The 24,361-nt window shown below is 40.6% G+C and overlaps 1 protein-coding gene across 1 annotated transcript; it reads right to left on the reverse strand.

Annotated features, from left to right (window-relative positions):
* Positions 1 to 1,585: 1,585 nt before the first annotated feature.
* On the reverse strand, positions 1,586 to 14,015 carry cdc42se2 (CDC42 small effector 2). The gene is made up of 4 exons (XM_071906263.2): positions 13,914 to 14,015; positions 4,819 to 4,920; positions 2,450 to 2,566; positions 1,586 to 1,673 (listed from the first exon to the last, which is right to left on the reverse strand). Exons 1-3 carry the CDS (start codon positions 13,965 to 13,967, stop codon positions 2,465 to 2,467), a joined length of 258 nt encoding a protein of 85 aa, XP_071762364.1. The 5' UTR covers positions 13,968 to 14,015; the 3' UTR covers positions 1,586 to 1,673; positions 2,450 to 2,464.
* Positions 14,016 to 24,361: the final 10,346 nt, after the last annotated feature.

Raw genomic sequence — 24,361 nt, forward strand, 5'->3', positions numbered from 1 at the left:
GGCATATGCTTTTTCTGATAGCCTCCGCTTATTCAAAGACAAATGACATTTGCTCTAAAAAGATTTTTTTTCCCCTTCAGAAATATGCTAATTTAATCGCTAAGAATCTATGACAAGCTGATACAATTAACTTGGAATTTGGGTGCGATTTATGGCCAAACCACAGAACTTGAATGGATAGAACGGTCATTCCCATTCAAAGCAGTGTTCCTGGGCGGTCGGCGTGGCGGCCATTTTGATGTAAACAGTTGGACTAGCTTCTGTATAAAGCGACTTACAGCAAGTCACTGAGCTGAGAGGTTTTACAGCAAGAACCAAAGCAGCTTCTCTGTCTCCTTGCTGCCATGGATTGCTAACATGCTAATGTTATCTGCTCAGTTCTCAAGACAGTGTGACAGACTTTACAGCCTTAATGTCCAGACTTGTGTTGTCACCATAGCAACTCACACTTAAAATGCCATAATCGCCATTTTATGCTGTACTAGCCAAATTGCCATGAGAAACAGTGGAGGAACCGTTCTATCTATTCAAATTCTGTGGGCCAAACTTGGCACAGAATAGGTCCAGTACACTAGTTCCAGTATCACCAATGGTCTCTACTGAAACCACCTGGCCCAGCTTTGGGTCAGGTGGTTAAGCTGGTCTAATGCTGGCAAAGCTGATAATAAACCGGTTGAGATATCAGACCAGTTTGGTCAAGCTGGTTAGACCATAATAAACTGGTAGACCTGCTTGTTTCATGGGGGGGGAAAAAATCATATGTGTAATACTTGAACACGTTTCTCCAGTGATGTTGTGGGAAGAGATGTTACCTGGGCTTTAACATGCTAATGTAAAATCCAAATGTGTCAACATGAACAGACACATGTAGCAAACGTGAGCATATGTGTAATCATGGTTTTTGTGTGACATAAATATGAAGACATGAGGGTGTAAAATTAAACATGTAGTCATGTTTAATTTTACACGCAGTGTTTGCTATCTTCAACTCATTTTTACCAACAACATATACAGCAGAGTGTTGACTCAAATGACAACATCATAGTGTCCAAATACAGTTATAATGCAGGACAGGGAAAGGGAATGGGTACGGAAATAATGTAAACAACAAAGTAACAATCATATTTCCTTGTGAAGCAGCATTTACTGCAATAAGAAAACAACAAGTCCTTCTCAGCATTATTCCACATTAACTAGAGTTATTTTGGCAACAGAGGATGATAGCAAGCCAGTTTTCACAAAGATGCAGTAACCTGCCATTTTGGCCACCCAGCCGGACAACAACAACGACGCTCTTAAAGAAAAAAACAAAACAAGACAATTACATTTGGAATGACTAATATTAACAGCGGAACCAATCACAGCAGAGTCACCTTTGCAGGTATGAGGAGCATGCTAGCGTCTGGCTGTAGGTTTGAAGGTGAAGGACACTGAAACTCTGCTAAAAGCTGCTACAGTCCATGGTCAGTTAGCTTCCGTGTGATGGTCGTACAGACAGGACAGGCTGGTGGGGGGGGCGGGGGAGGGGGGTGCAAAACCCAGTCCATCAGAGGAGTCTTGGGATGTAAAGAGTTGTGACCTCAGTCCAGTATTTGGGGGATGATGGGGAGCAGTCACTGAAGGCAGGTGTAATGAGAACCAGGATGGAGAAACATTCACATCTGTAGAGGAACCTAAAGGGAAGACAACACAGTCACTTCCGCTCAGCACAAAACCATTCTCCAAGCAATCATTTCAATTACAATATGTGCCTATAATACTGACACCACTATTACTATTACTACTGCTACTACTCCTATTAGTAATAACAATAATAATTAACTATTTACATATGACTTCAAAACTGCATCGCATCCAAAAGGTGCTGCACTAACGATAAAACAGAAATAAAATACAAGCCAATTACACCAAAACAATGATACAAACACACAAACACAAGGATAATCCTGCCTGAGGATTTCAGATGATGCCACATTTCATAGGACTAGTTGTGATTTAAAATAAATCTTAAAATGAATTCTGAAACAGCCTAACAGTGCTAAGAAGCAAAAAAAAAAAGTGCTTAAGTACACATTTGTGTTGTATACGAATCTCATGCTAATTTTTGAATAGGTGTGATTGCATTTTAAGTATTAGTCAGACCTTCAGTCATTACCAGGAAAACAGAGATAGGACTACTGGTAAAAACTTAATTTTGCATTTTACATTTTTTATTTTTTTGACTGGTCAGTTGTATAACTGGGAAAATTAACTTTACATTAACTTTATTACATAGACAATTTCAATTTTAACTACCTTTCATGGAGGAAAATGTATCACTTTCACATTTGGCATTTAGTGCAGCCCAACCCCTCATTCATTTTCCCTTACTTATACTGTTGCAAGTCAAAGTGTGTGATTCCTTTTGAGGCTCTTTTCAGATGACCGGGTAACAGTGTGAGTTTCTTACCATGCAGCGTCTCTGTTATCCTGCTTGCGTGTCCACCAACTGCAGCTGGACATTCACTGGCATGGCCTCGCCCCCGTACCCTCCCTTCGACTGCATTTGGTTTTGAATGGAGTTCACCTGACGGGGAAAGACAGCAGGGTGAACTAGTGTTAACGGAGACCATCTTGCAACCGGTGGACCTGGGTTCAAACTTGCACTCTGCTAAAGTGTCCTTGAGCAAGACACTGAATCCCTACCAGCTCCACGGCTGCTGCACTGTTTCTCTGAAATATCAGCCATGAAACAATTTTGATGACTTAAAGAGAAAGAATAATGGAAACATACAGAAAAAAGAATATAGATACATACATATATTGAGAGGATCAATGAACAGTAGAGTGAGCTGAAAAAAAAATACATTCCAGTCCTTGGTACTGCTTGGTACATGTCAGCCACAAGATGGTGCTCTAACTCATTAGGATTTGACAGACAGATAATGGTGATTCCATCACCATTATACTGAAATTTTAGGAGAAGCACAAACTATTTTAATACCCTGATATAACCCCACCCCATCAACAAGGCTCTGTTAGAGTCGAAATCCTGCAAAAAAATGTCTGTGCAATCTGTACAATGATAAATATATGATCAAATAACATGAAATTTTCATGAAATTGGGTCATCGCAGCAAAAGAATAGGACACAGATGAGAAGACCACAAAGGAAAACAATAATGAAGACAAGACAGCAATATGGGAAACCCCCCAAACATGATTTTTTCTTTCTAACAGGAGGCACCTTATTCCTTATGGGATGTCCTGGTTCGCCCTAGTCTCTCCTCATTGAACCCTGGAATCATGTATTTGCAGTGTCAGTGAATGCAAGACAGGTTTATTGTAACTCCATTTTTTATTAACTCATCCTCAATTCATCAATAATTCATTGTTTATTAAGGGCTTATAAACAATAATAAATAATCACGTATTTTAAAGTGTTACCGAATTTTGTTTCTACGAGTTACAGTTATGGCCATTTATAATGTAAAAGGTTGCTGTAGTGCCTCTATCGGTGAAATGACACCAAATCTTGCACATTGGCTCAGAGTTGGTACCTGCACAATTGTACCAAATTTGATTAACATAGCACAATGTGTTCATGAGTTATGGCAATTTTTGTAAAACAGACCCCGCCCACAACATTTGAGCAAACTTTGGACGCAAATTATATCAAAATGGAATGGAATATCAAAAAACTGCTCAATAACTTTTGTGCAGGACAGGCCAGATATGCTGTGTGTCAAATTTGTTGAAGCAAAAAAGTGGAAAACATTTGGAAAAAATAAAAAAATTTCGACAAATCTAGTCAGACGATATGGATATGGATCGATGAATGACCCAAGGAATCCAGGGGAAAAGGATTTTTTCAAAAAACAAAAGTGTATAGATGATTTTCTCCTTAGCAGAAGTCCTGACAGAAAACATCCTCCACCTGCTCCTCAAAGACTTGAGAGCTCAATAAAGCTTTGAATTTTGAGCTGCTTGATTCATTTTTATTTTATTATGACTAATGTAACTAAGAAAATAATCGTTAGAATAATCGGTTAATCGAAAAAATAGTCGACAGATTAATCGATTACCAAAATAATCGTTAGTTGTAGCCCTAGTCAGAAGCAATGATAAGGACCTCAGTCTTATCTGTGTTAAGTGGTAGAAAGTTGTTAGCCATCTAGTCCTTAATGGCAATCAGACAATTGTGTAAAACAGACAGTTTGTCAGTCTTATTTAGCTTAAACAAGATGTACAGCATCAGTCAATATCATCAGTGTAGCAGTGAGAAGAAATACCTTCAAAATTGCTAATAATCTGTCCTAGGGGAAGCATATAAGGCCAATAAGATAGGACCCAAAACAGAACCCTGGGGCACACCGCAGGATAGGGCAGCAGTTGCTGACATGTAGGGACCAAACAACACAGAAAAACTCCTATCTGAGACAGGAGGAGAACCAGTCCAGGGCGCTCCCAGAGACACCCACCCACTGTCTAAGCCTTTCAATCAGAATGCAGTGATCTACAGTATCGAAAACTGCGCATTCACCCACATCAGAGGACATCGTGATGTCATTGGAGACTCTGAGAAGAGCTGTTTCAGTAGAATGCTTCCGACGGGAACCCAGACTGTACGGCTGACAAGGGACTGGCACGAATGACCAAGAGACCATCCCACGAAATTGTGCCATAGAAAGGGCCTGGTGGTCATAGACCCAAGTTGCCTTTAGTTAACTTTTTCACTCTCATCTGGTTTAGTCTGGTTCCACCTCTACTCCAAAAATGAGGGATCAACATTTTTTTTTAGGTTTACACATCAAGTAAGCCATATCCTGTTTTGCTTACCGAATTCATGCCACTGAAAAGGTCCCCCGATCCCACGTGAGCTGTGTGGACAAAGTTGGTCGGTTCGCCAATCATACTCCTGTCAATGCGCCTCCGTCGCTTCTGCAAAGGGAAAGAGGAAAGGAATTTAAAATTTAGTGCCCTTTGATCTACATAAGTACATCAATCACATTTTGCAACCTCATTCTCATATGAATCTATGCATTAATTTCTGTCCCTAATCTCCCCAAGCAAGATGATTGAGAATATTCTCAAGAGTGACAACGGTAGAACAAATGTGTATGCGAACACACACACACACACATCCATTTTCAACACCATATGTGTTTCACATATGTGAGGACATCTCAGAGTCACAATACCCACAAACAGCTGCTAGTCATCTGACCATGTATTTCCAATATACATTGGAAATTGGAATGAATGACCAGTTTTACAGGGGCATGCTATGCACATGACTGGGCTCAATGAAACAAGTGCCAGGCATGGGTCCTTGTGCTGTGATGTTCATTAGTATCTTAGCATAAGTCGTATTTTTAATAGTAACCTATAGTGTGCTTTATTTTGATGCCAGGAATCATTTTGTAAGATTAGGTGTCAATTTTTCCAGTGGTGGGTATCTCATTTTGGAGGGAAACGCTTTTACTGTAAATTCTGTGCAAGCAAGAAAAGTCTTCCCACCTTCAGAAACACTATCCTATCTCATGAAGCACCTAAACAAGAAAACCTTCATTTTTAACAACAACAGGCCTGGGGCCTCATTTATAAAACTGTGCGTGGATTCCACACTACAAGGTTATGTGCGCACAAAAGAGGAAAAGTACGTACGTACAAAAATATTTTTGATAGATTTATAAAACTGTGCTTACGCACACCTGCAGCAATTTCCCCATTCCCTCACAATCCAACTTGAAATGTTACACACGTGCACGAGCCTCAGGCTCCGCCCCTTAACTCCCACAATTAACCAGAGATGGTCAATGAAACGCCCTGAATGAATACTGATGTGTATGTAAATGTACTTGTCATTCCATTCTCTGTGTGAGAAAATGGCAAAGCCGAACCAGACGGAAAAGAGGCCTCAGTTCGGGCGTCATCAACCAGAAACAGTTTGTTGAGTGGCAACATGTCACAGCAGCAGTTAATGTTGCCAGCTCCGATAGCCGGACCCTTTATAAAAATAAATTGTCCGATATAAAGGTTGACGCCAAGAAGCGCATTGCTGCGCAGTGACAGTGTGTCACCGCCACCGGCGGGGCGAGGAGACACCGGAGCTCTCTTCTCTTGATGAACGTTACACCTTGATGACGAGGGAAACCGTTTTTAGTGGCATTATGTCAGAGAACAGCGTGACACTGACATAACGTGAGAGAGGAAGATGAGAGAGCTGCGACTGACCCAGTTATCGTAAATGTGCCTTTTGTTTTTGGAAAGAGTGAACATAACCACGCATTCAACATTTCACGTTAATTTGATATGAATATAAAAACGCATAGACAAGTTCTTTATTCTCGTTTTCTGACTCGGGGGATCAGACAGTGTGCGACCGGCGGTGAAGAGGAGGCTGTAGAGGACGCTGCGCCTGGCACCGGCATCTCCAATGAGCCCTGTGCACCATAACGCTTCATTATTTATTATCTTGAGACATCCAGTCCAATTGCCTAACACTTTGAATTTGTCGCATTTAATTGTGACAAACTGGGTCTCTGCTAAAAGACTGATATGCACTTACTTGAGACTAATTCACACCATGTCAGCCTATAATGACATATAGATGCTTTTTGGACAAATGATTGGCTTTCAAACTAAAGCAACAAAGACACTATTTAGTTGTAGCCTAGACGTTCTTCTGACACAGAATATTATTATTAGAGGGGTTTCTAAGTTGATGTGGAGTCGGCCTGGAAATTAACTGATTGTAAAAGGCATTTTTTGCTTTATTTTACTGCTTTGCCATGTCAGTCGGCGTTTCCCACTGTCTCCAAAATGTGCACACGCATGGGTCAAAGTTTCCGTGGCGGTGCGCACATTTTCACGCCAAGTTTGTTTTTATAAATCCGAAAATCTGCGTGAAAAGTGGCGCACGCAATTTTCAGGCCGGCTTTGTGCGCACGCAATGTTTTATAAATGAGGCCCCTGGACATTCACCAGCATGAAAAGAGTCTGAGCTAGAGAAAAACATTACAGCTGATGACGACATATACAGTATATAGTTAGTGGAAATGTTGCCGATCTTCACAACTCAAAATAACAATGACAAGCAATGCATCGTCATCAAACAGGGAAACATTTACAAGCTATACTCCGACTTAAACTAAACTTCAGAAAAATCATTTAATCTGTGAAGTTGTGAATCAAGATTCTTCTAGCAGACCCGAATAGGGAATAAAATGGGAAATGAGAATAAAAATTCCTAATGGAATACTGTAGTGCCATGAAGCAACACACTGTGGCATTAGAAAGGGGGGGGGGGGTTAGCTGGTTCTATCTCACTCATCTCCTATGGAAAATATATATTATGCTTTTATTATATTATTAATAACAGCTCACTATGTAGTATAATTTCATTATCGTTTTCAAAAGAACATACGATTTAGTTTAATTTTTATTTCATAGTAACAGGTTTTATTTCCAAATGGCTTTTTAAAAAACAAAACAAAACAAAAACAAATACATTTGATAATGTTACTTGTGCTCAGACTTGCTGGCTGAACCAGTTGAATCTTCCCACACCAGTCTCCACTGTGTGACTGTCTGCAATTGGTAAGAAATTGCACCTTGTGGAAAACGCTTCTCCTTTTATCTGTGTTAACATCTAGTGCTAAACTCTGTCATGTCTCCTGGTTTGATTTAGCAGACGAACATACTATCTCCCTTTTCTTCTTTTCCTTTTTGTCAGCACAAGATATAAAAAAAATGGCTTGTAAATCCTCATATTCCCTCAGCCGCCTTTGGCACTCTTCCACTGCAGCCATTGTTGTTTGTCTGACTAGCAGTGATTGCTGAAGATCTTTATGTGTGTGTAGTCTTCAAATTGTGGGAGTTATTACAGTTTTGTAAAAAGCACAGCCTGTAAAGTCTGTAGAGTGGCTAGAGCACAGAGATATAACATGTTATATCTCTATGGGCTGGAGTGCATTACAGCATCATCCACTTTAGCAGAGCTGAACATTCCACCAGCCATTTGAATGGGGCCAAAAAATTGTGTTTAAACTTACTCTAAAAACTGTTTTTCTTTCTGCCATTTCGGTTTAATATGCAAAGGAAGTAATTCAGTTAGTTTGTAGTTAGTTTGTATTGTCTTTCACAAGGTAACAAAGGCTACCAGCAGTTAAATGTAGAGGAAAAAGCAGTGCAAAATTCATGGTTTGCAATGGCACAAAAGTAATTTGAGGTATTTATCTTACTTGCTAACATAGCCAATTGTCAATGTTTTAGACAGGGCTTGCTGAAGTTGTTACAATGTATCACTATTACTCGACTCCCAAATGCTCTGAAATCTGCTCCTCATTGAGCAATTTTTTTTTTCTGTCAAGGCGATGGCATTTTTTGTTACGGTGGCCCGCCTTAGAGCTGTGGGAAACCCTGTTAAGATCATATTCTCCCAAAATCGTAACATACATATAAACTGTCCTGCCACAGACAGTGCCATCAGCCATAATGGGATTGGGATGCACTATAAAGCGGTACCATGGCTCTATGTGGCTGCGCTTGCCTTGTCTGTGGAAATCACTGTAACAAGATTACAAATACGCCTCATTAGTGCAATTTCCCTGGGATGGAGCCTGGCAGTTGTGGGGCTGGAGAGCACATTGCTTTGACAATTCTGCCAAGCTGCGGGAAGGTCGGGTCAGAGCATGAACCACATTACTTGAAAGACCGGTGTCAGGACAAGCTAGGCCACTCGCCTTCACACTCACTTCCCCATTCCTTCAACTGACTCTGAATCTGCAGAGCACTATTTACTGCTTAAAAAAAGAAATTATCTGGTAAAGAATACGTCATAATTCATCATAATTTGGAGAGGAAAGTGGTTGGAATTCAGAAGAGTTATTTCAAACAGCGGGGACTGAGGTACACAACAAGGATTGAAGGAGTGGAGTTTTGAGACACAATTACTGAATAGCTGTGATTAAGACTAGTCCTTGCTGTTATGAAACTGTTATGATGCACATGTCAACAGAAATAACAACAGATCCTACTACTGTGATTTTCAATTGACGTTTAGTCTTACTTTTTAGAACGTAATTTTGCCAAATAGCAGGATCTGTTGTTGAATCTGTTCACCAACGTGTTAAATGTCAGTTTTCAGTCTATTTTCGTGGCCTCATTCAAATGAATGGGAAGTAAAAATCTGAATGCTACAAACTCGTCCAGCTGCATCTGATCTTGGTGATTAGTTTATATTCTGGTTTTCATGGTGGTCAAGAGCCGAATAACCCCCATGTTAAAACTAAGTGGAATATTGCTTTAATATTGGTCTAGTTTCTGTAGGCGTTCACATCACTGCTCAACAGTGTGATAATTGTCAGGGCAATTAGTATTATCTAGGACACATGCACACGCAAAGGCTCGCCCTCACTTGTATAGACATACATAGTAGCACCCTTGCAGGAACACACACTTGTGTAGATGCAGCCTATGCTAATCTACAACTAAATTCTGCATTGCACACTTTCCTTTATTGCACACTAATTTATTTCTTAAGGAGTCACAGTTTTCATAAATGTCCTAGTGCCTCTCCTTCTCCCTGAGGGACAGTTTATAGAATGGGTTTGCATCCTTTGTCCAACAGAGAGGTGTGAAAACAGCCAAAATCACAAAAGCAACTTTCACTACTGGTAAATATTCCCTCCGTTTGTCAGGAGTGACACCAAAGCGTTGCTTTAACTGACATGGGGAGGTTTAAAGAGATTTAACATTTCACGCCTATGATTTATTCTTTATTCAAACCTCCATTTACTCTTAAACATTTTGGTATTTTGCGTTATTGTATACAAATGTCTAAATGTTTTGTAAAACTCCATATTGTCATATCTGCTTGACTTATAGATGGAAAGCTTTCACTGAAATGGGCTAAAATACAGGAGCTTTCATCTAACTTTGCATAAACAAACGACACACTAATACATACAAATGGTGGACAAACTGAGTTCTAGGGATTAGTTTACAGAAAATGTACCTATGGTAATGTATGGCACTTTGGATGTAGGTAATGGAGAGTTAGTTGTGCTTCTTCTGAGATTACCTGCGTCCACAAGCTTGCAGAAATACTTACATGAATGAAAACGTGGGTCAATTTGTTAGTCTGTGAACCACATATTGAGAAACATCGCATAACCTCAACTAGGTTATTGTTGACAGAATTAATCATTTACAGCTGAGGTTCCCAAACTGGGGAGCGCGCCCCCTAGGGGGGGAACAGAGGAACTACGGGGGGGCGCGACATAATACCCCCCACATTGCGTTCACATTGCGGAGCGGTTTCCGCTCAAAACGCCATTATTTCCTATGGAAGGGAGCGGCTTTCAAGTGCAACTTCATTCAAACTATTTTGTTTGTGCATTTCAAGTTGTTGTTTGCTTGTGCAGTGATGCTTGATTTTGAATGCTATGGAGAAACTGCGGAGAGAGATTGAAACATTTTCCTAAAGCTGATTTTGTATTTCTCTCAATACCTGCTATTATTAATTTGGTCAAATGTTATGTTTGAGACTATGAGGGGGGTTTGTGGGTTTTTCTAGCCAGTCTGCTGAAGAATCAAGGAGATACTGAGCCTGCTTTTACGTTATTCTGATTTACATATAGTTGTGTTATAATCACAAATATCACTCTGGGCTCTTGGATATGGCAAGGGTCCCAAACTTGGGTGACTGGTTGTGCTGAGCAGAATTATCAGTGGCCCAGCCTTGCCTTGAGAACACAAGAAGCCTGAATTCTTCACATACTTCATCCATAAAAGGCGGAGGGAGGCAAAAGCTCACCTCTTTTTCAGCATACCACTGTTTACATGCATATACCATACAGTGTGCACATTCTAACAAGGGAGGGGACACATCAAGGGGCTGGTACTGTATTATGATAGGGTAAAATGACAAGCACTTAAACAGCCTAACACCAATATATAAACACACACACACACACACGCCAACACTTATACTTTTATACACACTGCAGATGATTCAACCTTTATCTAGTCTAACCTAAGCTATCTTCATTGCAAGATGAACAAACCTAGACAGAACAAAGATAGGCTACACCCAACACCAGTTGGACAAAACTACTGAAATTAATTTTTTGTTACTGGTTTCAAGGGTGCTGTGTGAGTGTGTGTGTTTGCATAGAGCTGAGGCAGAGAAACTGGGGGTGAATGTGATGTGACAGCAGCTATCTCCTAGGAGCTGATTGCAGAGCAAGGAGCCTGAGGCCTCCGATTAAATGAGAAAAAGAGACACAGACAGTGGCATAAGCACTCTATAATGCTGTACAACACCAAAAACGTTTATCACATGGTTTTCAAGCATGTGCACAAGAAGATGTAGTACATAATATTGTGTGGAGAGGGTGGGATTAGGATCCTAGCACCGTTCCAGGTTGTTTTTCCTCTCTCAGTAACCGTGTCGGCAGAAGAAAGAGACTCAACTGAGATGCTAGCATATGAAAGCTAACATTACCTGTGAATAAAATCCAGTGGCTTCTTCAGATTGTTGCTTATTTGAGCTGACTGAAGAAATTGCATCAGGTGTCAAACTAGAAAACTTGGCAAACACACAGAGTGTTGAGTCAAATTCAGAGTGCAGTCCACTGCATAGGAATCTAATATGATCTAATCTAAATGGATCCATGTGATACTTGCCATTGAATTAGCCAAGCTCACCGTAAATTCTCCTCGTGGGCTTTGTGCAGGTTGACACCCTGGTATTATACAACGTCAACTATCTGCCATGTTTCATTAGTCATTTTGGGAGTATGCAAAATAATAAGCGTCTCAAAAATAACTAGCTAGCTTGCAGGGACTAGGAAAGGTGGGACAAAAATGCAACCAATGATATTTGCCATAATTCGTAACATAAAAAAGGTGATTTTGAAACCACTAAGAGCAAGGCGGGGTTTTGGTCATACAATGTTTATTTAAAATATCATAAACCCTGATTTTCAATCTTAATTCATGCCTCACAAACGTGCAGAAAGCTGGAAAATTATGTTTTTCAATGGAATGGGCCTTCAACAACATTGTGAACATGTGATTTATGCCTCTGACAGAGCATAACAGAAAAGGAGGGAATTTAGAAGGCTTCAAATGGGAATAGCCTTAGCTCTACTTATATGCTTAAAATGTCACTATCAGACTACCAGTAGACAGTTTAGCCATCTCAGATTAGATGTTAGAACACTGACCTCAAGAAGTGAAACTGTCAAGTATGAGGTTGCTATGATTTAATTGACCCCATGTAGCTAACCTAAGCTGCATGTAGTATTTTTATTGACAGAAGAGAACATAGCGGAGGGATACATGCCTCCGCTATGTTCTCTTCTATCAACAAAAATGCTATTTGGTGAAATTATGCTCTAAAAAATACGACCAAACGGCAGTTGAAAATCACAGCAGCGGGATCTGTTGCTGAATCTGTTCACCAACGTGTTAAATGTCAGTTTTCAGTCTATTTTCTGGCCTCATTCAAATGAATGGGAAGTAAAAATCTGAACGCTACAAACTCGTCCAGCTGCATCTGATCTTGGTGATTAGTTTATATTCTGGTTTTCATGGTGGTCAAGAGCCAAATAACCCCCATGTTAAAACTAAGTGGAATACTACTTTAAGCATGTAGCTAACCTAACAACTAATGCCATTGCGTAAGTCAAGGTGCTATGAAAAACATAGTTTAGCACATGGATAATGGAGGCTTTTCCAAGTTTGGCTAACGTTACGTTAATGTCTTTCCAGCACACATGGACATTTTACAATTACAACATTCAGGTGAATAAATACCGCATTCAGACGTTTGCTTACTATGGAAGGAGACAAAACCCCCCTGCCTCTGTTTACATCTGTTTACATCACAGGAAGGGGCTGCCATCTTGGATTGGCACAATAGAGCTTGATTGGCTCTACGTCACAGCATCTGATTGGCTGAGCGGGTCCCTTACCCAGAATCCTACCGATGGTGCGGCGACAATACACTCTGGGACTTATGGGAGGTCGCAGGAAGTAGCAAGGAGAATTGGCTTCTCTCACATCAATGGGCAGAGCCCGGTTGACTGTGCCTACTTTATTATAGGTCAGTGATGTCGTCCCCCACCAATCAGTAACAAATACACATTGACCTGTAATTGTAGCCCCCACAATCAGCGTAGTTTTGATGTGTCATTTCCCCAAGTTTCATCCAAATCTGATCACCGGTGTCTGAGATATTGCGACAGCTCAGACAAACGAGCAAGTGAACAGAGACTGATGCATAGTCCCTCCAATTTCATCAATGGGGACAACTAGCAGCTAAGAATTGAAATTGGCTGTTGAACGTATGAACCCACTTGATATTGTGGCTAGTTGATGAATTTCATTTTATGCAAAAAGCCATTATCTTGACTAACCTGGCGGTTAACCATAGAAGGATTCAGGGTTCCTACCATGTCCCTGATGTAAAATTCCACGACTTTCCGTAACTAAGTCAGAGTGCCTCCATGAGCAAAAATTGCAATCCTTCCTGGTTTGCTTGTTGTTTTTCAGCCCAGAGTTCTAAATGTGTGAACAGACAGTTTCCAGTACAGTTGGGCTAAAAAACACCAGCTAATGCAATTAATGTGTGAAAAAAGTTGCAAAATACATTCTGCTATATTCCTGTAAAGTGACAAATTTGTACAATTCCCTGATATTCCCTGACTTCCCCAGAGTATTTATCCAATTCCCTAAATTCCCCTGTCTGGAATACACCTCTCTAAATTCAATGATATTCCAGAAACTCGATGACCAGTAGGAACCCTAAATAGTACCAAGTTATGGAATTAATGTGAAAGAAATTTTCACTCCTTTGATGCCTAACAAAATGAAATGTAAATGAATTTAAATGTGAAAAGTGAAAAGGGGAGGCCACCTACCGGCTGAGGCTGCTCTGCGATACAGCAGTTGAAGCACAGCCAGAACTCGCTCATTATTTAGTGGATAATCCTAGAATGTTCCTGATTCAAAGTCCTCCGTCAGATGGGTGGAAATAAAAATCCTCAAAACGTGGGCAGGGGAGAAATGATCATCCAGGGCAGGGTCCCTGTTTTGGGGCGGGATTAGGGCTTGATAGACGAGGCTGGTCTGAAGTGAAAGTGTCCAGGTGTGGAGGGAAAGAAGGAGGTGAAGTCCTCTGAGCGTAGTGGCAGTCGGTCCAACTAACTACACCTGTGATAGAGGAGAGGGAGGGACACAGTGAAAGACAGAATAAATAACTTCTCTGTATGTAACCTATATGCATTCACACCATTGTAGGTAGTTGGAGATGCACCTATTTGTCACCTTAATGAGAAAAAAAGGGAGACCTGTGTGTGTGTGTGTGTGTGTGTCTTCTCCTTTAACACCTGTACTGCATTAAAATGACCACAGTGGGATTACTGCTTTGAAAAGATAAACAAAACAAAACAAAACAAAACAAAACAAAACATAATATCTGCTGATGCTGAATAATTTGTCATTGCATCTACACCCAAAATCCCTCCTGTTTAACTACTTGCCATACATTCAACCTTCAAACAAAATTACAGCTGGTACTGGATAGAGAGGGGAGAAGAGAGGGAGAGGGGACGATGGTGCATGGGATAAAAAATATTTTTTTTTTCTCAACAAAAAGTAGTCTTCAAATTTACTGCTTTTAAGTGGCTGGCCCACCATTTTAAGACTATAGGAGCTGTGCTATTAACTTCTATCCCATAGTTAGCCAACTCTCTGGTTCACCCTCACAGTTAATCCTCAGATTTTTCAATTTACAACAATGGGGCACTGTAGCACCTCAAAAAGCTGGCTATAATTTTTTTCTTCTTAGCAGAAAATGCAACCCAACCACCATTCAATTTCCAAAGCCTTTATATTACTGACCTGACAAACACTGCTTTTTAATGTGTATTTGAAGATGATCTTACTGCTAAACTGAGTCTTAGTAATTTTTAAAAATTTTGTTTTCATGAAGATTGATGCCTTCATAGGTGAAAATATGCTCTATTCTCCATTGACTACAATGTATTACATGACCTGAGGATTCAAAATTCTGTCTATCTCTGTTTTTGAGACCTACAGTATCTCAAAAACTGTATCTACAGTAATTTCTCCATTAAATAATGTATTATTTTATGAAGATTAAACTTTGATTAGTCTAAACCATAGACTAAACCATCTCCTAGCAGTAAATGTGTAAAGTGCCATTTAAAGTCAGATATTTTCATTCACTGTGGACGCAATTTTGGTCCAAATGAAAATTTCTGACATTTGAATGAAATTTGTGGGACTAGTCATGTTTAATTTGTTTTTGAAAAAAAAAAAAAAAAAAAAAAAAAAAAGTAGTTGACTTCATTTAGGTTGCGGCATGTGAAAGTTTTTTCTTACTTGGGCCTGTATTTTCATGAAAGTTCCAAAGTTATAGCACATACACCTGATTTTTAATGAATTTTTAAACTTTTGAACTTTGAGCTGAACTTTGGTTCATCGCTCGGTCTTGAATTCCTGACCTCTCACACACAACACCAAGATTTAAGGGGTTAGGGTGCATTTCTTTTTTAATGCCCTCCAGTGTCTGAGCTAGACTGCCATTTTGCTAAGGAGGATAAATGCATACTACACAGACATGCCTCCATTAGTAGTGAACCCTCAAGTGAAGCAGGTCCACCAAATGGCAGATTAGGCCCATTCACAAAACACTGCCTGCAGCTTTGTCCAATGTTCCAAAGAGAAAACCAAAGATGCACTGTAACACACTAAACTTGTTCTACTTTAGTCCCCGTTCTTTGAAAATCTGCCCTAGTCTTCAGTAGTGGGACATACTGTAAGAAAAACAACAGAGAAGTCAGAGATGATCAAGCATGTGAATATCTGTCTGACAGAGGCATGTGAGGAACAAACAGAGGAGTCTGAGGAAACCTGCTATGATATAGGCTAGGCCTATATCAACAGTGATGGTACTTACTGAGTCATTCAAGAAAAGACTACTGACACAAGGAATACTAAATGTTGCACAAGGGTCTCGTGATTAACATTCAATGTGTGGATATTCCTTTCTTTTTCAGTAATGACTATATTTCCACTCCATCTGAGATAAGGTTACTTCAAAGTGTATATGTACACAACAAATATTTCATATTTAGCAACACTGGCGAATTGTTAACAACATTTTTTAACAAATTTTAACAGAGTGTTAAAATTTTAACAGTGTTAAAATTTGTTCCAAGGAACACTGTTGTCACAGAAAAACCTCTTTTTTCCACTCATCAATGCTTGTAAGCATGCCGCCATTCAGTGCTTTATTAAAATATCATTTCAAATTATTGTCAAAGTTGTCCCCGTGTTGTTGCCCCCCCACTTGCATCAGTTGTCGTAAATAACACAGATCTGTGGCTGCGTGACCCTGAAAGTATGATTGCCGGACTTTCTTTATGATATGCACCCAAAGCTGTGTCGGTTGGTCAGTTTTGCTGACGGCAGGTCTAATGTTGTCGGTGTCGCCATCTTTAGCATTACGGATTTGCCCATTCAAAACTGATAGAATGCCCTGTTTCCTCTAAATAATACTGTCTCCAGTTACGAATTAATTTTAAGCAATTTTATGGCCTACCCCCAAGAAAGCAAATGCATGTATGTAATTATGTAATTGTGTAACAATGTAAACTGACCATTGGGCAGAGTCGCACTAAATTCGTCCTTTCCTTTTCCGGTTCATAGGCCCTTTTCACAAACATGACGCCGCATTTCCGCAGGGTATAGATCGGTTCTCACCATTGCCAGCAATGATAAAAGCGAACATTCTTTCGTCCATAACTCTGTCTGTGTCACTTATTTTTGTGTTTGAACATAATGTATAACACAATACAGCTGTTGTCACTGACATATCTTCCTAATTATGTTGTCAGACGACTGCACAACTATAAAAAAAAGTGATTTGATTGAGGGTCACAAAATGCTAACAGTACAGAAATTAGCGTTAGCCAGTTAGTATTTTGTGGCCCTTAATCAAACTTACTTGCGCAGTCGTCTGACAACAGAAACAGAAAGATATGTCAGTGATAACACCTGTATTGTGTTATACATTATGTTAAAACACAAAATAAGTGATCACAGACAGAGTTATAGGTGACAGAAAGTTTGCTTTTTAACATTGCTGACAATGGTGAGAAGTACGGCAGCCATGTTTGTGAAAAGGGCCTATTGCCTGTGCTTCCATCTCCGTGCTAACATCTCCTTGGGACCGATCAAACAGCTTCCAAATCCCCAGATTCCCTCAGCTGCCTTTGTAGCTCTTTCACCGTAGCATTGTTCTCTCTGAGTTTTTGTCACCGCTATTTATGGTTTCCCTAGGTTACGGTTACCTCTTTAATCTTCATGTGCCTCCACTGGTGTGGAGTGTAGATGAACAAACAATACAAAGTCATAGAGGGTTTACACACATTTTCATGCATCAGTGTGTTTGACTGTGTTTCTATTTCAGGCAAGTTCACCGTTAGCATACTGCCACCTTTAAACTCTACTAGGGATAGGTTCAAGTCCATTTCCCCCCATCTAAATGAATATCCATATTATTTGTTGCGTTCCCAAAAGTACAAGGACTAAATCTTTTTATGGACAAAAAAGCATCACTTCCATCCCTTTCTGCTCTTTGCTATACTAATTGGTTCATGTCTTTATCCATCATGTTGTCAGTGAGAGCAGAGATTGTCTCAATTCAATGCTAGTTTGGCTCGCTCCATCTTTCTGGCTGGTAGAAAAAGCTGAATGGAGCCATGCTGCCTTCCACTGAACCAGACTGGCCTTTCATTTTGAGAAGTTTGTGTTGCTTTGATAGAAACAACTGCGAGTGAAAGCAGCTAGTGGAGGATGAGAACAAAACAATGGCAGAGAGATGGAGGGTTTTTTAAATGGCACCAGAAGTCCTCTAGTGGCTGGTTAATGTAGAGCTGTTTGGCCTCGATTTAGTTAATTAATTCTGGTAAAATTTGTTCCATGACGCATCTCAACATTAAAAAAATGTTAATGGCCAAATAATCACCATGAATTAACACATGAATATTTGGTTTTTATGACCCGCACCTCAGACTTAGGAAACACTCCTTGCCGTGCCATCTAGAGAAGTTTGTGGATGACTCCTCAATAGTGGGGGGGAGGGGGGTGTATTTTAGACAAGGAAAGCAGTATAGAAGGCTTCCAGGGAGAAACAACTGGAACTCAGTATCAATAAGACATAGCAGATAGTGGTGGACTTCAGGCATCCCTGGCCCCTGTTCAGGCACTGGGAAAAACAAACTAAGACCAGTACAAAGCAGAAAGTTTGTGTTCTTCCACTACTAATAACACAAGTAAGCATAGGGCAAGCCTATTCTCATAAATCTGGTTATTTTCTGCAAGCCATTTACCATCCTTTATCATGTCCTATTTGTAATATCCTACATGGATTAACCAGGATTGTTTGCTGTCAATCTGTCGTTCTAGATGATACAGTAAAATAAGTTGTATTGTTACTAGGAGAATGTAATATTTATGTTTGGAGTAGCCTAGTTGTTGATGTGGTTTATATATTTTTTCTTTTTTTAGTTTCTTGCTGCAGATGATAATGCTTAAAATATTCTTAGAAATTGTTTAATGGTATAATAGTTGGTTTGTGACAAACATTGCTCAACACCGCAACCAGCTGATTTGCTTTTCAATAAATTCAAGCTAGTGTTGTGAATTATTAACTACAGTTTTCATGGTTTCTAGATCCTTTTATATTGCCTCTAGAAGGGAATATGTTTGTGGTGGGAGAGCACAGTGAGAAGTAAAACAGAGACAATTTCAAATCTAACGAATTACGGCACCGTTAAACAACAGTAGGGATTAGAGTGCTGTGCAACAAAAATCTTGGCCACTCAATTATCAGCTAATCACAACAGAATAAAAAGAGCATTAAACTCTATATTGAAACTGACAGCATTTAGTATGGATGCAAGGCCCATTGTGAAAACCACCTAGCAATAATTGTGTACATTTTACAAAATATGTTGCATAAAATTATCAGTTAGGATGAAATGAACCTTACAAAATGGACAGAAGAGTGCTACTGCATTTTGTTAAATGAATTAAAGGTTGGAATACGTATGGGTTTGACAAAATGAGGAATACAACAATGTAGCCTGCCAGGCAGCAGCCCAATGAGCAGGTGGCGAAAAGCACATTCTGCAGAAGATAAAAACGAACTGCTTTCTATTAGCTGGGTCAGAGTCAGAGATCATAACAAATTATGGGAAATGTAAAGTTTTTCAGACTCTAATGATATAGTTATGACTAAAACTGTTGCAGCCAGTCTCCCTATCTATGCTGCTGTGTGCTGGGGTGGCAACATCACCTCAGCAGACACTTTCAGGCTAAACAGGCATCGGACTGGAATTGGACAGTAGTGTTAACCAGCTGGGAGTTTGTTGGCTTGAGCTGTTGAATCTACTCCCCTCTCTCCTATCCCTTCTCTACAGCCGTAGTCCATGAAGCGGAGCTGAGCAAACGAAACTACATCAAACCACGACAACACCACAAACAAAACCCAAAAATGACAAGACTCACCCACCACTCCAAGGACAGGCAGATATGCAAAGAGAGCATGGCTGGTAATCTGGCTGGCTGGGAGATTGAGAACCAGATTCCCCGTTACTCCACCAGGTGAACAGTAGCAATGCAGAGAGATCAGAGGCAGAGGGCTGGAAGGAGTTTACTGATGGTGGGGGTGTCTGTCTTCCTCTATATCTATCTGTAGACTCCTCACCCTAGGAGGCCTTTGTCCCGCAGTTAGTCACAGATCAACGAGTCTGCGGTATTCACTCCATTACAAAACACCGCCTTCTTTCACTTGTGTCTTTTCAGATGCTAAGCTCTAGAGCATAGCTAGTGGGGGAGATCCTAGCAGCATCCAATAACCCTGCGTTCACACTGTGATCAACTTGGTTGATGGGTTTCTCTATTCTGATCTATGTAGCGGTCTGCAGCTACAAAGTTTTGAACAGGCAAATTGTGTACTTTTTCTGCTTTGGTATTGACTTTCATAACATTTCATCATTCGAGGGGTTAACATAGCTGGCAAGCAAGAGCTAATAGCATTAATAGAAAATAATCCGAAAAAACTCAATAAAATTGCTTTCAAGCTTACCATCTACCCAAATGATAGATAGAACCATTCTCTAAGCATCGCTTTTGAGAAGTTTATTCCTGTAGTCTTTCAAATGAAAGTTTGTGGGAAGCTTTGAATGGCTGAAACCAACTTCACATGCATTTTGCACATGACAGGTGGAACTATTGTTTAGGACACAAAATCAGTACAAGGAAGCACTGAAATATGAATACCGCAAAGTTCAGCCGTGGCCAAATTTTCTTGGTCAAGAAGCTTGTTGACCGTCTACACATCATCTTAATTTTGCTTGTTGTTCAGCTATATAGGAAATGAATGGACTTCTGGTGACTTGTTGATCATGTTGCTCACAATGTGAGCACACAGTAAGGTTGTGCATGCTCCTGCCTAACTGGCCACACAGGTGAAAAGGTTTGGATAGGTAACAGTTGAGAATAGTCAAGAAAGATTTGAAGGTTAAATGTGTAATATTTCTGCTTTACTGAAGCATAATATGACTAGTAAAGCAGGGGTTGCCAAATGTTAGTGAGTGAAACAAAGTAAACACGTCACGGTGCAAGCGCTGCACAGTTTCTGTATTCAGAAACAGAGGAGCGGGCCGAGGCTGTGATTTTGTTGTTGTTTGAAGGCCCTCCTACCACAGTGTTGTACCCTCTCAAGCCCCCCCAAAAGACTTGGCTTGGACTCGCAGTCCTCCGCAAGCTAATGTTATGCAGCTATCTTGACTAGTTAGCCTTCTAGCTAAGCAATAGCAACAATAAGTGGCTTATACAACTTGTGCATTCCTGTCACTATCCCCCTTCTGAGAATGTTTTTAACATTTCTTAACTTAATTTCTTAAAGACAAGGTGCAAGTTCTGAAAGCAGTTAAACTGAGTAGAAGATGTTAGACAAAGATCATCAAATCAGATTTTATCTAGATCAGCCAAAGTGCAACCACAAAAAACTAAGTTATGACAGCATATGGCAAAGGAGAAAGGGATCCCACCAACAGATGGGACCTTTGTCAGGGATAAGCTAGGCTTGGGCCAGTGGGAGAATTTCAAAACCGGATATCCATATATCTGCCAAAACCGGTAAAAACAACTTTTTTTTACTACAGTCGCATGTTAATGCAATATGTGCAGGGCAGGTTATTTTTTATGGTCTATGGTTTAACATGTGTAACACATATATTCATTACATTATGGCACTGGGTCCTATGATCTCAGACCGCAAGAGATAAGACACAAATGAAAAAGCCATGAAGCTTACTGGCAGCTTTGAGTTTTGTGTGAAAGGGTCAGAGCCATATTGGTAGTGAGTGAAACAAAGTGAACAGCCACAGCGCACGCGCTGCGGAGATTTCTGCATTCAAAAACACAGGAGCGGGCAGAGGTTGCGTTGTTGTTGTTGTTAGGGTTAGGCCCTCCTACCATGACATGGTCTGTTTGAACATCTGGCAATTTGTTTTTGCCTTAATTATCGTCAAAAAACATAAATCGGAAAATATTTATTACTAATAATAGGGTTAGGTAGAGTGTTCTGTTAAATTCAGCATGTATATAATCCTCCCAACAGTTGCTGCTGAAGATCCCAGAAGATCCCACTACTGTGATTTTCAATGGACCTTTGGTCTGGCATTTTAGAACACAATTTCGTCAAATAGCATTTTTACTGATAGAAGAGAACATAGTGGAGGGATACCATTTAGGAGAGATAGTTCCTGTTTGGGAGACTGGATCTACTTTTATTTTTAAATACTAATTTTAGTGTAAACCAAGAATAGAAATGCAAAATGAGGATGGACCAGTTACTGCTTTATTGTGTTAAAAGCGGGATATGTTGTTGAATCTGTTCACAAACGTGTTAAATGTCAGTTTTCAGGATATTTTCATGGCCTCATTCAAACACTACAAACGCTACAAACTCATCCCAGCTGCATCTGATCTTGGTGAGTAGTTTATATTCTGGTTTTCATGGTGGCCAAGTGCCGAATAACCCCCATGTTAAAACTAAGTGGAATATTGCTTTAAGTTTCCATCAGTATATGAAAGGGATTTGGGCTGTTTCATGTATCTGTTTTAGGCTATGCAAAGCCTACTCCATACCAGTGCTAAGTCGTTTGAACAACTTACTGGCCCTGAACGGCAATGCAAAAAAAAAATGACGTATAACTCGTCCGGATGATTAAAAAAAACAAAAAAACACGATGATCTCCCGCACTCTGCCATTCAGTATTCTTAGTTCCCGGAAGGAAGGAAAGAATGAAGATTCAAGCTGTCAAACTGTCAACGCGTGCTCTTGTATCATTTTACTGTTAGATCAGGTTTTTGAGCTGCAAAATTCTGAAAGAGGACTCGAAAGAAGGCAAGATACAGCTCTATGAAAGAGGAGGTGGTTTTACTTGTGGGAAATGCCTAATGTTTGAGAAGGCTAATAAAGACATAACACATCTAAAAGAGGATGTGCACAGGCTATCGGTGGAGCTTAAACAAAAGAATGAACTTATTAAATTCCTCTGCTATCCATGGAAATGGGGGACACAGACAAACCAGTCCTGCATGGTGGTAAGCGGCCAGCCAGCCAGGCATATCGCCGAGGTAGATCCCGATGTGGCGTTGTTGGAGGCAACTGTTCCCTGGGCCCGCTTCACCTCGGATCCCGGTGTACTACGCCAGGTATAGTAGACCATCCCTAGTCTAATCCAGAGGCAAAGCATAAGACTCTGTCCTGCTTGGACTCCCTGGTCCAGGACAAAAAAACGAAGAGGCACTTCCATTAGAGGATCTCCAGCAACGAAACAGATTCCTTCCTTTGGATGGACTTGAGACCCCCCACTCAGACACTTGTTTCCCTCACCATCGGACCCTTCAGCCGCCCCCCCCTCCACTGCTGTCGCCGGAGTGTGCTCACCAAGCCGGCTGGTCCTCCAACCCATCCCCACTTGCGGCAACTGCCACAGTCGCTGCCCTCCAACAGGTTGGCTCGTGGCTGGGCTCCTGCGTCTCACCACCCTCCCCCCTTGTACAACTCTATCATCAGGGATATAAAGGCAAAGTCGGCCAAAAACCATCCTGATGCTGAACGGATTATTGTCCATGTTGGAACAAATGATATTCCTCGACAGCAGTCTGAGCTGCTATTGCAAGATTTTTGTCACCTACTCAACATCCTGAAACAGTCCAAAAAACATGTCCTAATCTCCGGTCCAATTCCCATGGTGGGCCGCAGGATGGGGCACTTTAGCAGGCTGCTGAGTTTACAGTCTTGGCTGTCCTCCACGTTCACAACCTGGATTTTATTGACAATTTTAACGTCTTCTGGGATCTGGGACTATTTTAAAGAGACGGCCTTCACCCGAATATGCTCGGGACGTGGATGTTATCGGCAAACTTGTTCTATTACCTTCGCCACCCTCATGCTGCTGTGTCCATCTGCAAATGATGTCCCCTGAGCCCAAGCCCTTCTGTCAATAGCGTTGGTTCTCCCAACACTCAGAATCTTTTCTTATCAAACCCGATCACCTCACTTCCCTGGCTTTATAATATACCGATATGTTTGAGTGCTAGAGAATCTGCAAGGCTCAACGGCTGGCGGGCCTGCCAGCCCATCATTGCTGCCAACCCAGATAATTTGATCCACATACCTGCTCTCAATCCAACCAAGCACACTCAGTGTTTAAGAATCCCTCAGTCTGTAAGCCACATCTAGATGGCTCTTTTAAATGATCCTTATCTGTTAAGTCTTTAATCCTGAATGATTTTTTCTCATCCCGTCGATTAGACTTCCTGCTTATGACCCGATGAACTGCAAATTTTTCAGCTCACCCAGGATGTCTGGAAGGGGTGGGGGGGTTTAGCTGTTGTTTAAAAGTGTGATTTTAAATGTGTTATTACAGTGAATTACTCCAGCTTTGAGGTTCAGCTGTTCAACATTGAGTTGGCCTGTCCTGTGCTCTATGCCCTTATTTATAGACCGCCTAAGTGGAACATCGAATTTTTAACCAAATTTTCTGATTTCCTTTCTACGATTATGTCTAAATCTGAACAGACTTTGATTCTTGATTATTTTAATATTCATGTTTGCTGCCTGTCTAAACCACTTGTTAACGACTTAAGACTAGTTGAATCATTTAATCTTGTTCAGTCTGTAAGTGTCCCTTCACATGATCGTGGTCATACTCTGGACCTGGTTCTGTCTTCGGATTTTCCCATGGGTAACATAGAA

Source organism: Centroberyx gerrardi, chromosome 2, assembly GCF_048128805.1.
Source record: "Centroberyx gerrardi isolate f3 chromosome 2, fCenGer3.hap1.cur.20231027, whole genome shotgun sequence".
NCBI classification, from domain to species: Eukaryota; Metazoa; Chordata; class Actinopteri; order Beryciformes; family Berycidae; genus Centroberyx; species Centroberyx gerrardi.

Excerpts from the sequence above, each read along its gene's own strand:
- cdc42se2 (XM_071906263.2), bottom strand. The coding sequence starts at position 13,967 with ATGAGCGAGTTCTGGCTGTGCTTCAACTGCTGTATCGCAGAGCAGCCT. Across the intron at positions 4,921-13,913 it reads TCGCAGAGCAGCCTCAGCCG|AAGCGACGGAGGCGCATTGA; the intron begins GTAGGTGGCCTC and ends TTCCCTTTGCAG. Across the intron at positions 2,567-4,818 it reads TTTTCAGTGGCATGAATTCG|GTGAACTCCATTCAAAACCA; the intron begins GTAAGCAAAACA and ends TTTCCCCGTCAG.